This window comes from Macrosteles quadrilineatus, unplaced genomic scaffold (assembly GCF_028750875.1).
Source record: "Macrosteles quadrilineatus isolate MER2022 unplaced genomic scaffold, UCM_ALF_1.0 Scaffold_2__2_contigs__length_208266976, whole genome shotgun sequence".
Taxonomy (NCBI): Eukaryota; Metazoa; Arthropoda; class Insecta; order Hemiptera; family Cicadellidae; genus Macrosteles; species Macrosteles quadrilineatus.
Window position 1 is genome coordinate 167,939,212 of NW_026542595.1, and position 14,048 is coordinate 167,953,259.

At 34.8% G+C, this 14,048-nt stretch overlaps 2 protein-coding genes across 2 annotated transcripts in view; one reads left to right on the forward strand and one right to left on the reverse strand.

Annotated features, from left to right (window-relative positions):
- The first annotated feature begins 301 nt into the window (after positions 1-301).
- LOC128986106 (transmembrane protein 50A) lies at positions 302-8,842 on the forward strand. The gene is made up of 4 exons (XM_054406240.1): positions 302-654; positions 6,757-6,863; positions 7,388-7,548; positions 8,325-8,842. Exons 1-4 carry the CDS (start codon positions 562-564, stop codon positions 8,429-8,431), a joined length of 468 nt encoding a protein of 155 aa, XP_054262215.1. The 5' UTR covers positions 302-561; the 3' UTR covers positions 8,432-8,842.
- Positions 8,843-9,282: 440 nt separating this feature from the next.
- LOC128987239 (uncharacterized) overlaps positions 9,283-14,048 on the reverse strand; it is a 91,605-nt gene continuing 86,839 nt past the window's right edge. The window contains exons 2-4 of the mRNA XM_054407990.1: positions 12,336-12,395; positions 10,156-10,401; positions 9,283-9,436 (exon numbers count right to left, since the gene is read on the reverse strand). Of these exons, the coding sequence (XP_054263965.1) occupies positions 9,390-9,436; positions 10,156-10,401; positions 12,336-12,395 (353 nt within the window). The 3' untranslated portion in view covers positions 9,283-9,389. The remainder of the gene's footprint in view (positions 9,437-10,155; positions 10,402-12,335; positions 12,396-14,048) is intronic.

Sequence of the window (14,048 nt, forward strand, 5' to 3'; positions counted from 1 at the left end):
GATGCCAGCGGGATTCGAACCCGGGACCTCCTAAACCCCAATCCGAATCGATACCAACTATGCCACGAACACCGCTGAAATCACATCGTTTCGTTACGGTAATCGTGTTGCCTCAAGAGAAGACATTAGCCACTAGATATATGACGACACTACACCTTTAGCCTTAGTCCCTCCCGTGTGCCCATTCCCACAAGCCACTGTCCATTGTCCTGTCAGTTCCAGTGTTCCAGTCCAGTTGTCCGTGTCTGTCAGTTAACGAGTTCAGTTTTTTTCAGTTGTCACTTTTCACTTCACTTGTCAAAACTTGTCAGTTCAACACTTTCTCACTCACCAGACGACAAAACTAACTTTAACTCGTTCGTTCGGTCATTCAAAATTCTCAAATTCTATGTCAGTCATACATTTCTATTCATTAGCATAACCTTGCGTATTAAAACTGTATACCTATTACAATAATCCATTATAGGATATTGACTTTAGAGATCCATATCATCAATCTAGGCCTAGGCTAGCCTATTGACATTTGATCATATTTGGACCAGGTATTAGTCACCATAAACAATGGCTTCTTGTCTTGAAAATTTACCTCCTTGTATCTGGTTTGAAGGTGGAGACAAAAGAAATGCTTTATCCTCAATGCTTGCTGGATTTTTGGTAAGTTAATTTTTCAATTTGGCTAAAACTAAAACATCGTTTTGGATTTCCCATCTACCATAGGTTTGGCCTAGCCTAGGCTAGGCCTATATTGTTGAAAAACCAAGAACATGATTACAGTTTGCAAAACTTGTTGGGTAGGCCTACATTAACAGCTATTTACATTACAAGTTTGTAGTAAGAGCGTTTTTACATCACGCAGGTGAATGTTGTGGAACGATCGGAAGCGAGTTGCATAATTCTCCTAAGTGATGTAGGCCTAAGCAAGCTCTTGCGTAACGTTGTAATGTTGTTTAACGTACAAGATTTTACCTGACCCGACAATATCCAAGGAGGGCAAATATTTACTGTATTTACACTGGGATATGATAGGGTAAGCGGGGGGAATTGGGAGGTATGTTTTACAAATGTATCTGGTTAGGCCACTTTTCCTATTTTTGTTGTTAAATGCCTACTTAATTAATTTTATAATACAAAAAGCTATATTTTTCATGTTTTATTTTTTTCCCGCAATTCCCCCAAAAAATTAAAAAAATTTAAATGTGTTTTACCACCCAATTACCCCCATGGGGGTAATTGGGTGGTAGGTCAAAAATCCATAAACACTAAATGCTAATTAAAGTTGGGAAATTGGGTGTTATAAAGGAAACTAAAAGCAACATTTTTAACTAGGTTTAATAAAAAACAAACAAAATTTACCATAAATTTTGTGGTGACAAACATATTTTTCCTAAACTACGCACATAAAAAAAAATCTTTAACCACAATTAAATATTATGGCCTACAGTTTTTAAATTCATAATATAAAGAGTACATTAATAATATTAACAGGAAAATAGGGACAAATGTTTCTCTAATAAGGTTTAAATTATGTAATATGGTCTCGAAACTTTACAAAATGAGGAACGATTTTCCAGTCCTTCGCACGATATAAAACAAGGGAGGCTGTATAAACTAATGTACTGTAGGCCTAATGCACTAGTTTACTACATCAGCTCAGTCGCTACTGCAGTCTTTATGCCTATTTAAGTAATCAATAATCAATAATCAATCGTTGAGATGGGGACGCCACCTAGGTGCGTATTTTAACCCAAATATGAGTGAAGGATGAGCGTAGAATGGTGTGTGATGACCTGTGTAGCTTTGTTACTGACTAAGATCAGCGGTTTCATTAGTCAGGATCATTTATTTAGAGCCCAATGATCAGGAACAGCTGGGTCCAGTTTCGAACCATCAAAAAGCTACTGACTTTTCTCAGGATCGAACCGACGACCTTTTGATTAATAGGCGAGCACTATAACCACTCAGCTACCCAGCCAGTTATAAGTAACTATAATACAATTTTGTGACTTTTTTAGGTCTTCTGGGTTCAGTCCAATGTGACGTGAACTCACGGGTAATGGGTGGTATAGGGTTAATGGTATTGGTATAGGGGTAATTGGGTGGTAGTGGTGAAATACCAAAACAAAAACTCTAGTGTGAATTATATTCACAAAATATTATTATTATTGCCTTTTTTAATTAAATTAAGCCAAGGAAACAGTATTAGCTCAGTTTTAAAATTTACCACCCAATTTCCCGTAAGGGGGTAATTGGGTGGTAACATTTTTGAAAAAAAAAAATAAGGTAAATTAGAAATAGTTTTATTATGAAAATAAGTATTGGGCATGTTCTTTGGTATATTTTTATTCATTTTATGGTGAAAAATAATGTAATTTCACATGTATGAAAATTTTAATGCATTTTATATGAAAGATTGAAAAAGTTTGCATACCACTTTTAGAATCGCGAAATGACAAGGGTCCCTAAAACTATTTCCCTCCTTTAAATGTTTAAAGGTACAAATCTGAAAAGGTTATGGCTTATTCTTGAAGAGATTGGTTGTCCATACATGTCATTTCAATGTTAAAATATCAATAATTAAAAAATATAAAAATTGTTAAAAATTTTACCACCCAATTACCCCGCCCACCCAATTCCCCCCGCTTACCCTATAATTTTGATATGTCTAATAGCAGTATTTTTAACGCCCAATCCAAAAATGCAATCAGTTTTTGTCGGAGAGATTCCTTAGTGGCCGTAAAAGGAAGGTTAGGATTACGAATCTAAGGATAATTGAGCGGTGCGGTTGCGGTACACTGTACTGAAGGTAATGGTAATATGGCGTGGTCTAGACGGGTCCGTACTGAGTGAGGAGTGAGGACTGAGTGAGAAGAGCAAACAACTGTTTATACTTGATCTAATGCGGAATGAAGTCAAATCAATTCGTTTTTAAACCAAATAATCAGTTCATTTCTTATTTAGGCATGTGAGGAAGGTAGGTCGGGTTTTATGCGGATTCGTGACTGTATTAAGTGTTTTGAAGTGAGGTTAGATTAGGAAGGTAAAGGTTAGGTTATAATGAACCGACTCATTAATTTATGCAACTTCCAGACTGTTTCCAGACTGTGCAAGCACATTTTTGATATCGTTATTTCATTGTGTCTCACCCACTATTTAATTGTGCAAAAACAGTCTGGAAGTTGCATAAATTAATGAGTCGGTTCATTATAACCTAACCTTTAACTTACCTAATCTAACCTCACTTCAAAGGACTTAATACAGTCACGAATCCGCATAAAGTCCGACCTATCTTCCTCACATGTCTTTTCTGACATAAAATGTGATTTAAACATTAATATTAAGGTTGGGTTGGGTTAGGTTGGATTAGATTAGATTAGATTATCCTAACATCATTTATTAGTTGCTGATACATTAAATTATGCACTGTGGCACGTTTTCACTTTTAGACACAATGGGATTATGTAGGCCTACTATGGGATTATGCACTATGGCACGTTCATTACCAGACGTTGAGGCATTAGTCAATGGTTGAGGATTGGAATAAGGACAATGATCATGTCGGCAGTGGCCTAGCTTCTATTACTGATATTTTACATGAATAAATTCTATTTTGTTTTATAATTTATGTTCATGTGATTAATAGTTTATGTATGGTAGTTGATTTATTGTAGTTTATAAACAGCACCAAAGTCCATTTTCTTTTTAAAATCTAGTTATTGCATATTGTAACTCTGATTTTGCTCTCATGGCGTCCATACCATAAATATGTTAGTAGATCAACAAAACTGAAGCTTAATATTAATTACGGTAGGCCTATATAACTGTACGGCCACTTAGGAATCTCTCCGACCAAAACTGATTGCATTTTTGGATTCAGCGTTAAAAATACTGTAAGTAGTCATATCAAAATTACATCAAATCCCAGTGTAAATAGGGTAAATAATTACCTACAGGAGGTTACAAACAATATTTTTCATTATCCATTTCACTCATCTTCTAACAGTAGCCTAACGTTCATTTACAAACAAAAGCTAGGTTAGGAAAATTCTTCAAAGCATAACAATAAAATTCAAGCGCACAGCTGATTTTGTAGCATCGTTGGAACGTCGTTGGCTCCATAGAGGTACTTACCTATATTTTTTAAGTTAAACACTCAATGTTATTTAAATGAGTTTCATTACCTCATCGAGTGAGTTTTTTCAACTTTACATCACTCGTGAAGTAAAGAAGTGTAGTTAGTATACATCACGCTTGGGATAGGGAAGTTTAACATGGCAGGTTAGGTATAAGGCCTTTACTCATTCCCTTAGTAATCCTTGAATGCAGGTTCCTAATTTTAACAACTGTTTTTTCTTTAATTAATGCTATATTGTCATCTGATTGAAATAAAGAAGCTAGGGTATCCACTGTTTTAAGTTATCAATAGTAGGTAGGTAATCTATATATTAATTTGAAACTGTTTTTCTTTGTGACAGCTATTTTGAGAGAACGGCTGGGCGTAGAAACTCGGTAGATGTGTCTAAAGAAAGGTCTTGGTCTGTAGATGAGCCATCAAAAGAGAAACATAGTGAATTCCCTCGGGGCTCTGCCCCAGTGGCCTTTGAATTCCCATCCCATGTTATTCTTATGGAGGAAAACGGGGTTGTTGTCACAGATAATTTGAGAGAACGGCTGGGAGTAAAAACTTGGTAGGGGTGTCTAAAGAAAGGTATTGGTCTGTAGGTGAGCCCTCAAAAGAGAAACGAGGCAAATTTTCTTGGGGTTCTGCCCCAGAGGCCTTTAAAGTTCACTCTGCAATTTTGTTTACATTACGACCATATGGAAAATTTTACACTACTTTTAATGAACCAGTTGTTATTCAAAGGTCTACTGAAACTGTCAAAATTAAATGTTTACATTATTATTTATGATTTTAAATTGATTCTGCACTGCATGGCAAGTTTTTTATAGTTTCTACAAAATGATGAATTTATTATACGTTTTAAATGTTCTGTTCAAAAATCTATGCTTTATTGCTCTTAGACAATTTTAAATTATGAAATAAGTGTGACATATCAATTTCGAAAGAATAGATAATTATTCCTTATCGGGTTAGCTTACCGTATATATATTGTAAGGTTGGCACTTGCCTTTTTTGCCAACTTTCAATCACCATTTATTTTTGAATTCAAGAAAGAACACCAGAAATTCATTTATTGGTATAAAAGTTTTCGATAATCGGGTTGAAAATTGTGTCATAGATGAGTACGTTGAGGATGAGAGCTGTGTTCAATTTTTGGAATAGACTAACTACGGAGTATGTTTCATCTATGGTTTTGTTGAAGTAGTTGAACTAATGTCAATTCAGGTATTTAAAAAAATGTGTACAGGGTTTTTACTTTGATATACACATGTAGCTAGGTCGAACAACGCATCTAATAGTATATTTCGTACCTAGGGCCGAAAATTAGGTTTTGCCGGCTCGAGATAGTTTTTAAGTTCGAGACGAAGTCGAGAACTTAAATCGATCGAGAGCTGCAAAACCATTTCGGTCCGTGGTACGAACGCTATTTTTCACCACACTATACCCTATTACCACTATTCACCACTATAATAATGCACACTGATCGTCAACAACTACAACTTTAAGGTTATGTGAAGAAATAATTTGAGGAATCAGCAAAAATATAAATAAATAGTTGCTAGGCAACGGTGACAATAACACAATTCTATATTGCAATGCTATGGATTTTGATTGTGTATTTAAAACGCATTCATGTTTTAATTAAGTAAGAGGACAGCTGATTTTGCGGCCCCGGCCTGTAAAAACCTGCTCGGTCCCCAAATTGGCGACAGCTGGCATGGCCAGCAAAACGTAACTTTCAGCCACCAATTAACGTATGTAATACAGCCAAAAACATCATAGTGTGGTGAAAAACTCATTACCTATATACAAAACATTCGGAAACACAACAGTGTCATCACATCTCATCGCATTTGCATAATTTGTTACCAAGGCTGGACTAGGTTATGGATTTCGTTCCGCAAATGTTCAAGATTTGTGATCAAATTTCCTATAATTATGGTTCATTCCATCCACGAAATACATGCACAGCTTTATGTGATCGATATGGCCAACGCAAAACTACCCCATAAGTTAACGAATTATCAAGTAAGAACAGGATGATTAAATACATGGGTCAATGTGGCAAGAGAAGGAATTAAAAATGCTTAGATCGAAGTAAGAATGTTACTGCTTTCTGGAGAATCAGATATTTTTATCAAATACAAAAAACAACTAATTTAATAAGCTGATAAAATTCTGTATTTTTATGACCAAAGATGAAGATTTACTTACAAATCCGGATACAATCTGAATGATTTTCCTAAAGCAGATGGAATTAGTTGTTAGTAATAAATATTGACTCTATCCGTAACATGATAGACTAATTATATGAACTCCTTCTCCCATATAGTGAAAGTGGCTTTGACATGAAACAAACTCATGAAAAAACAATTATAAGACTCCTAAAAAAACTTTTGGGCAACCTAAAGCCGATAAAAAGGTAGGAAATATTGTGTTAAACGAATTCATCAATCACGGTTTTTAGGGAACACAATCGCCATACTTATTATTGCTCATCCTCCCTTAATTTAACTAAGATTTTAATGACTTCACCTATCTATCGCAGTTAGCTGAATTTATACAAAACCTCAAGATTAACCGTCGATTTCGACGGGGTTCCACTAGTTAGTTAATAAATTAATCTTTGTTTCTAGTTCTTCTCTGGATGGTGGTTTATGATTGATGCGAATGCCAAGTACCCATCTTCTATTGATGGGCTGTACCATGTGTGGGGAATCGTTGGAACCATATCACTTTTTATGTAAGTTAAGAAATTATTTAGTGTATTAAGTAAGCTTAAGATTTCAAGAAGTTTAACTATTCAAATTTATGTAGATATAGGCCTACATACTTAATCCTTTTAGTCAATGAGCACCACTGAAAATGTAGACATAACTTAGCCTGTAACCTCACTAACTCAAAAGTTAAGAGCTGACGTCTAACTGGCCCCATGTCTTACTCTTGTGTTTGACTTTCAAGTTTTAATTACTGAATATTAAAAATGTCTCTCAAAAATTGTTTTTCCTGTTTAGTCAATGTGCAAAAGTAGGCCTACTCATGCAAGTAACTTACCTAATACATTTATATGTAGCAATTAGTCTGCTATGTGTTCATTTATTAAAACCCATTAAAATATAAATGTTACAATCCTCAAAATCGACAACCTCTAGGTTCACAAATTGCCGAGTTAGTGAGGTTTTACTGTGACTTCTGTGACTGACACCCCAAAGTTCAAACTGTAGTTTGTGTAATTTTTGTTGAATCATGCTCTACTACTGATGACAGGATCAACATGGTGTCCAATGCGCAAGTTCGGGGAGACGCTTACTCGGGAGGCTGCGTGGGACCGCGTGGTGCTCGAGTCTGGCTCTTCATCGGATTTGTGCTTGGCTTCGTTCCAATAATCGCTGCCTGTTGGATCCTGATGAAGGACTTTGTCAGTTCATGTAAGTACTTTTAAGACATGTTGCCTACATTTTTTAGTTGGGGGAGAAAGTGATTGTTCTAGATTTCTGGGAGAAAGTGATTGTTCTAGATTTCTGTGTAGGCCTCCTTATTGAAATACCTGGAGTCTATAAAATTACTGTTTAGTATGGAGATAAGCCCCCAAATTCAGGTCAAGGCTTTTCACATTGACGATTTTGCCGTTTTATTGTCTTTAAATTTAAAATGCATGCATAGGCCTAATGAATTTTAAAAATGTTTACAATGTGGTTTTCTTTTACATTAAAAATTTCAGAATTAGCCTTTATGCAGGTTAAAATGTGAATTATATTGTTTTTGTTGCAGCTCTTGATCAATTCTAGCTCGATATCTGAACCAAAAGATGTTCTGAATTTTAAATTACAGTTTGAACTGACTATTTGATCCCCGTGTGTAGGACGGTTCCAGAGCTAGTTATCAAATAAATCTTTTAGGTACTTTATCTTAAACGCTTTTGCCATTAGTCCTATGAGGTCATGAATTGAGTGTTAGTATTTTTCAAACATTATCTTAATCAATTAGGCTAGATCATACTTGGGACTTTGAAAAATGTTGTTACAGTTTGTAATGTATTCATATCGATTCTAATGGTAGACCTTTATTTTCCAAATCAATTTCAACATCATATATGGCAGTTTTGATGTAATAAAATAGCTAAAGTAATGTGTTTATTTCTTTTGTATTTTTTAAAAGTGCTTTTCGGGAACCTTCAACTAACAATGGCTTTTCAATGTTTTAGCTGGTAAGCCTTTTTGGGCTGGAAGTGGACTGTTTCTTCAAAATGTCTTCATCTTTGGAGGCTCACTTGTTTACAAGTTTGGAAGAACAGAAGATCAGTGGGGTTAAGCAAATACTGTCAAAATTCTATCAAAGAATATGAAAATCCTCGGAAAGATGGGTCAGGGAAGATATTTTTGCATTTTGAGCATTCATGTAGCATAAATTCTTCAATTTGAACATCACAATTATTGCAAGTATTAACATAGTCTATTTTTTATTTAGTTTTTTCATGTCAGTAATTTTCTTTGGGCGTAGTTTATAAAATTTCAGGAGATTCTGAATGAAATGATCTGGGGTTAGCTGTTTCTAGTCTCATGCAAAAAACTTCAATCGTAAGAATGCAGTTGAAGACATGACCTAATGTTTTTAAGATTTGTAATTGTAATGTATATGTTGTATTTTTATAGTTTTGGATACTATAAAGTTTCCTAATTTGTATTATTTTGTAGCTTAATTTAAATTAAAACTTTAAGTGGACTAGTTTGATTTTCTTAAAATCCTAATAATGTTATCTTTTTCCACATTTGTACTGTGTTCATGTTATTTTATGGTCATTGCTTTTGAATACCCCTACGTCAATTATCTTTATCACATTTATAACATCGTCAATTATTATAAGAACAACCTTTTCTGGTTTTAAGACTTCAATTGTCTTGAACAGGATATTTTAGACAAGGATCACATAAACCTCAACCGTGAAACTTAATAAACTTAGTTTAGATTTAATGGTAGGTACTTTTTAAATTTTCTTTTACTTTGAAAAGAAATGTTATATTGTACTCAAGATTATGAGTCTCCGTATTTCCCACTTTAACAGCTTTATATAGAGGGAATTCACTTAGGCTAATAAATTAATTGGAATCGCCCATACAAAATAAGTCTCAATATAAAGGAAACAATATGGACCACTTGTAAACTTACTTTTTTATTAATACACAAATAATATAATAATAATTTAATGTAATAACATAAATATTTAAATACAAATGTTGAAAAATCTGTTATTTTCACATCTTCAAAAAATTCAGCCGTTGTTGGACCCACATGCTCCAACCAGATAAAGATCTACATCTGAAAACAACGTCATATTAACTTTAAAAGCCTTCATTTAAAAAAAAAATTTTTTAAAAGTTTTTTTTTTTTGAACTGGATAGCCTATTAGACAGAGCACAAACAAGGCTGAGCTTGAATAGATTAGTGATTAGAATTTATTATTGTGAAGCTAGATTTTTAATGTATTTAGGCCTACATACTTCCTTTGTATTTATTTTTAACATATTTAAGTTACATGTTTCTCAATACACCCTGGTTAATTCAATGTGCCTACAGTATTAACTTTGAAATCTAAGGTACATATAGGTATACTAACTGTAGTAATTTTTTATTCAAGTAAAACCATTTTTACTAAGTTATCTAATTTCTTAGTACAAGAATAGAATATAGTCGAATGAGGCCATTCACAGAGGTTGCTAATGTCAAAATTCAATTTTTTGTCGTTATAATTGGGCAATTTGATTGTGTCATAAAGATACTATAAATGGTTCACAGTAAGTTATTGTTTCAATTTAGCTTAGTTTAAAGTGACAAAATATGACATAACTTAATGGACAGCGTCATAATGTCGATGGCTCACTTCAACATGGTACGGAAATGTTAACTACTTCTCATATTCAAGTCTGATCTACTGTCCATATCATACCCACTAAATTATACTTGGTAATTTACTTTCACATTAATCAACTAATTTACTATGTAAGTCTTACAGAATGTGCACTCAATTACAAACTTACTCTTCCCACATTGTCGAGTGCAGCGCAGCACACCAATGTTGCCGTAAGTCTGCCCATCAGTGCCGCAGACAGGACTGTACTCGTAAGTGAACTTACAATCACATGACACAAGGTAGACGATGCGGTTGCCAGGGTCTCTGGGTGGGATCCTGGTAGACCTGATGGTGGTTGTTGTTACTGCCGGGTTATTGGAAACAGCCCCGGTTACTGGAGGCAGGGTGGGGGTTGAACTTGTAGGAAATCTATCTGAAAAGCATTTTGAAAAGCGTGTTGGATTGGTATTAAATATCAATCGGTTTTTATTTTCCGTATTTTGAAAGAAAACTAGTGAATGATCAGTGATGTAAAAGAAAATATGTACTTAGTTTTGTTAGTAGGCTGTGAGAGTGAACATATAAAATACTGAACCAAAAGTTTTGATAGACTTTTAGTGGCACGATGACGGGACATGACTACTCACAGTTAACATTGTTGTATACAGTAGACTCCCTCTTATCCGGACTCCTCAGGACTGAGGCCAGTCCGGATAACGGGTTTTGCGATTAAACTGACGTCCCCAAAAACTCATTAAAACAGACCGTTTAAATGCATACTGTATACAGTATTTGACTTAATTTTAGGAGAGCATTGTTTCAGTACCGCCCACTTCCTGCCGATCTAGTCCGGTTAAACCGATGTGCTGATAAAAATTGTCTGGTTAAAGAGATTTCATTTCCGGCGAGTGTAGTCCGGTTAAACCTATGTCCTGTTAAAAGGTGTCCGGATAAGAGGGAATCTACTGTAGTTTCGATCTGTCGAACTAAGGGACCGTGCCAATGGCTCTTTCATTACAATTTTTCCAGCAGGTCAAAAACTTTCAATAAAAAAAAAAGTGTTGGTGAAGTAAGTGTTGTGTAGAAGAGTTGTTTGTTTTCAAATATGGGCTACTGTACCAATAAATTCATGGCGTACATAAGAAATAGTAGAAATATCAATAAGACATTGCTATTTCATCACAAATTAGGACAGTTGAAGCATTGATTGACTTGATAAAGCATTGTGAACTAATTATGTTCGAAAACCTATATTTTTCACTCGCCTTCGACTTGCTGTGGGCTCCGCCCCCTCTTTATTTGAGCCATAAGTGCCACGGGGACAGAATGTTCTAAGGGGTTTTTTCCGCGTTTCAAACCAATGACAGCTCGAAAGTAGTTGTTGTCTTGGCAATGAGTTTTAAGGGGGGGGGGGGGTGTTAAGATGGGATTTGTCACTATCTAACCGTTGATTTATGCCCATGACCTACTCACCTTATGATTTTAAAGTCTCTAGTCTGCTTGAAACCACATTTATGCTCCATAAGAGCTAACAGTTTGGCCTAACAAGCATTATAAAAACAGCCTTTTTTAAATCCCCCCATTTTACATTTTTTTGGGGGGGTTGAAATTTAAAATGTCACTTTTGGGATTTCCCCTCACAGTTTGGAGCATTAAAAGCACAAATATATGTCCAAAAAGTAGTTATAAGAATTAAAAACACCTTGATATTCCAAGTACTGTAATTTTAAAATGTATGAAGGGTGTTTTTTGGGGACGAAGTGGGGTGATTTTTGGAAACCACCGAAGAGGGTTAAGTTGTAGACAATTGTAATTCTTGACCATGATAATTCTTTCAAATCTACTAGCTCTGGCCGTTTTTGAGCTATAGGTGTTTTAAGAAAACGTCTTTTTAGAATTTCAAAAATCTGCCACTTTAAATTTTTATGGGGGGGGTTTCAATTTGAAAAGTCACTTATGGGAATTTTCTGCATGGATTGGCACCAATACCTTAAATTGTACCATATTTCAGATCTCAAGCTATCCTAGAAGAGATATACCTGATCAGTGATTGAGTGAGTTACACATCTGGCTTAGTTTAATAGATTTTTAAGGAAACTTCGCGGAACTAAATTTTGTGAATGCTTAGCATCAAGTCTGGTCTTTCCATTGGTAAATTTGTACTACTATAATTCTGCAATATTATGAGTGTAAATTTTCCATTAAAATATTATGGTGTTGTGTAGTTTTATTTAATTAGGTATAGAAATTGTTGAATAGGTGCTTTAATTTATTGTAAAATTCAAGAGATTAAAAAATTGATTCTTTGCTAAATATTTGTGCACTAAATGATTTTGGTCATGATTTTTGCACTATCATCATATTTACCTGGAGATTCGTCTGGGAAAAATAAATCTTGTGGCTCTCCACTCACTAGTGCAACTGTTCCTGAAAAAAATTGTGGTTATCAACTATGGAATGATAATCAATACTAGCTTTGTGATCAGCAAAGTGTGACTAGTGCAACTACATTGAAATTTAATTACTACTACTACCGATTGTGTTTTAAAGCTTCAATTAAATCAATTATTTAAGATGGGGACGTCACTATGTGCATATTTTAACCAAAATATGAGTGAAGGATGAGTGGCTCCATCTTTTAGTCTTGTTAGATATTAAGGCTGACATGTTCCTTAGACACAGCCGTGTTAATCGCCCATACAGCCAATGGCAATTAAGTGACCTACAGTCTAATTATCAGTATGGTATAGTACTGCGGATAGCCGTAGTACTCACTAGTGCGGACGTTAATCCACACCAGGGAGCATCACATCCACAGTGCATGCCTAAAAATATCCACAATTCGTAACCTCCTAGAGTAGTTGGATTACAGGACGACGCCACCTTCCCAGTATGTTATAACAAACTAAAGCTTGAGGGCTTAGAACAAAAAAACACTTAAAAGGTTTGTTTCCAACTTGTTTTATTGTATAAACAAACAAAAATCGCTAAAATCTATGTGATAACAAAATTATTGAATAACTGAGAGCTAAAATTAATGACAAGAGGAATATGTTTCTAATTCCACCAGGGGCATCTAGAAAAAAGTCGCTGCAATTTTTTACATCAATTTGATTTGCATTTTTAAATGTACCATAGACTCCCTTTTATTTGAGGTCCAACCTAAGTACATTATTTTAAAACTGATTGGTCTAACTCAAGTCGATAAGATTCACATTCATGTTCCAACTTCCAATTATCTATTTTATGCCTTGTTTATTCTATGATCTGGCGCTAATCAAGAGCAAAGCCTAGTTATGCATCAATGACTAAGAATTCCATGTAAAATGTCTTCTTATACCATTAATACCTTTGTATTTGATCCACAGGTTGGTGGATTAGATGAGAAGCATGTAGAAATGATGGTGGCTAGCTTGCCTATTAATATATAGGATTGGCTATGAATTACAAACAATTTCTAAAAATAATCGAGTGGTATTATTTTCCTACAAAAATAAACATTAAGTATTTATCATCAGATTATACTTCCTTTTTCCGTATGAAAATCCTACTAATATTATAAATGAGAAAGTTTGGATGGATGGATGTATGGATGTATGGATGTATGTTTGTGACAAGTGAACGCAAAAAATACTGGTCGGATTGGGCTGAAATTTGGCATGATGATGGCTCACATTCCCGATTAACATATAGGCATATTCATATTTAAAAAATCCTTTCGGGCTCCGCCCCAGTGGCTCTGGAGTTTCCCATGTTAACCTTATGAGAAATGGAATTATTGAATCTTAACAGTTGTTTCAATTAAACAAGTTGGTTCTGTTCTATGATGTTCAATAGCATTAAAGTTACAAGGATTACCAACAGGGTGCAGCACTACCTATTATTTCTTTTACATTTATGACAACAGTTAATTTGCAACCAAAAGGTGAGTGAGCGTAGCGAACGAACTCCAACCTAAAGGTGAGTGAGCGTAGCGAACAAACTTAAACCAGGACGTGATTGAGCCATGCGAACGAGATAATCTTGAAAATTAAGAAGTTAAACGGGGCGAAGCCCGCGGGTTACAGCTAGTTACAATAA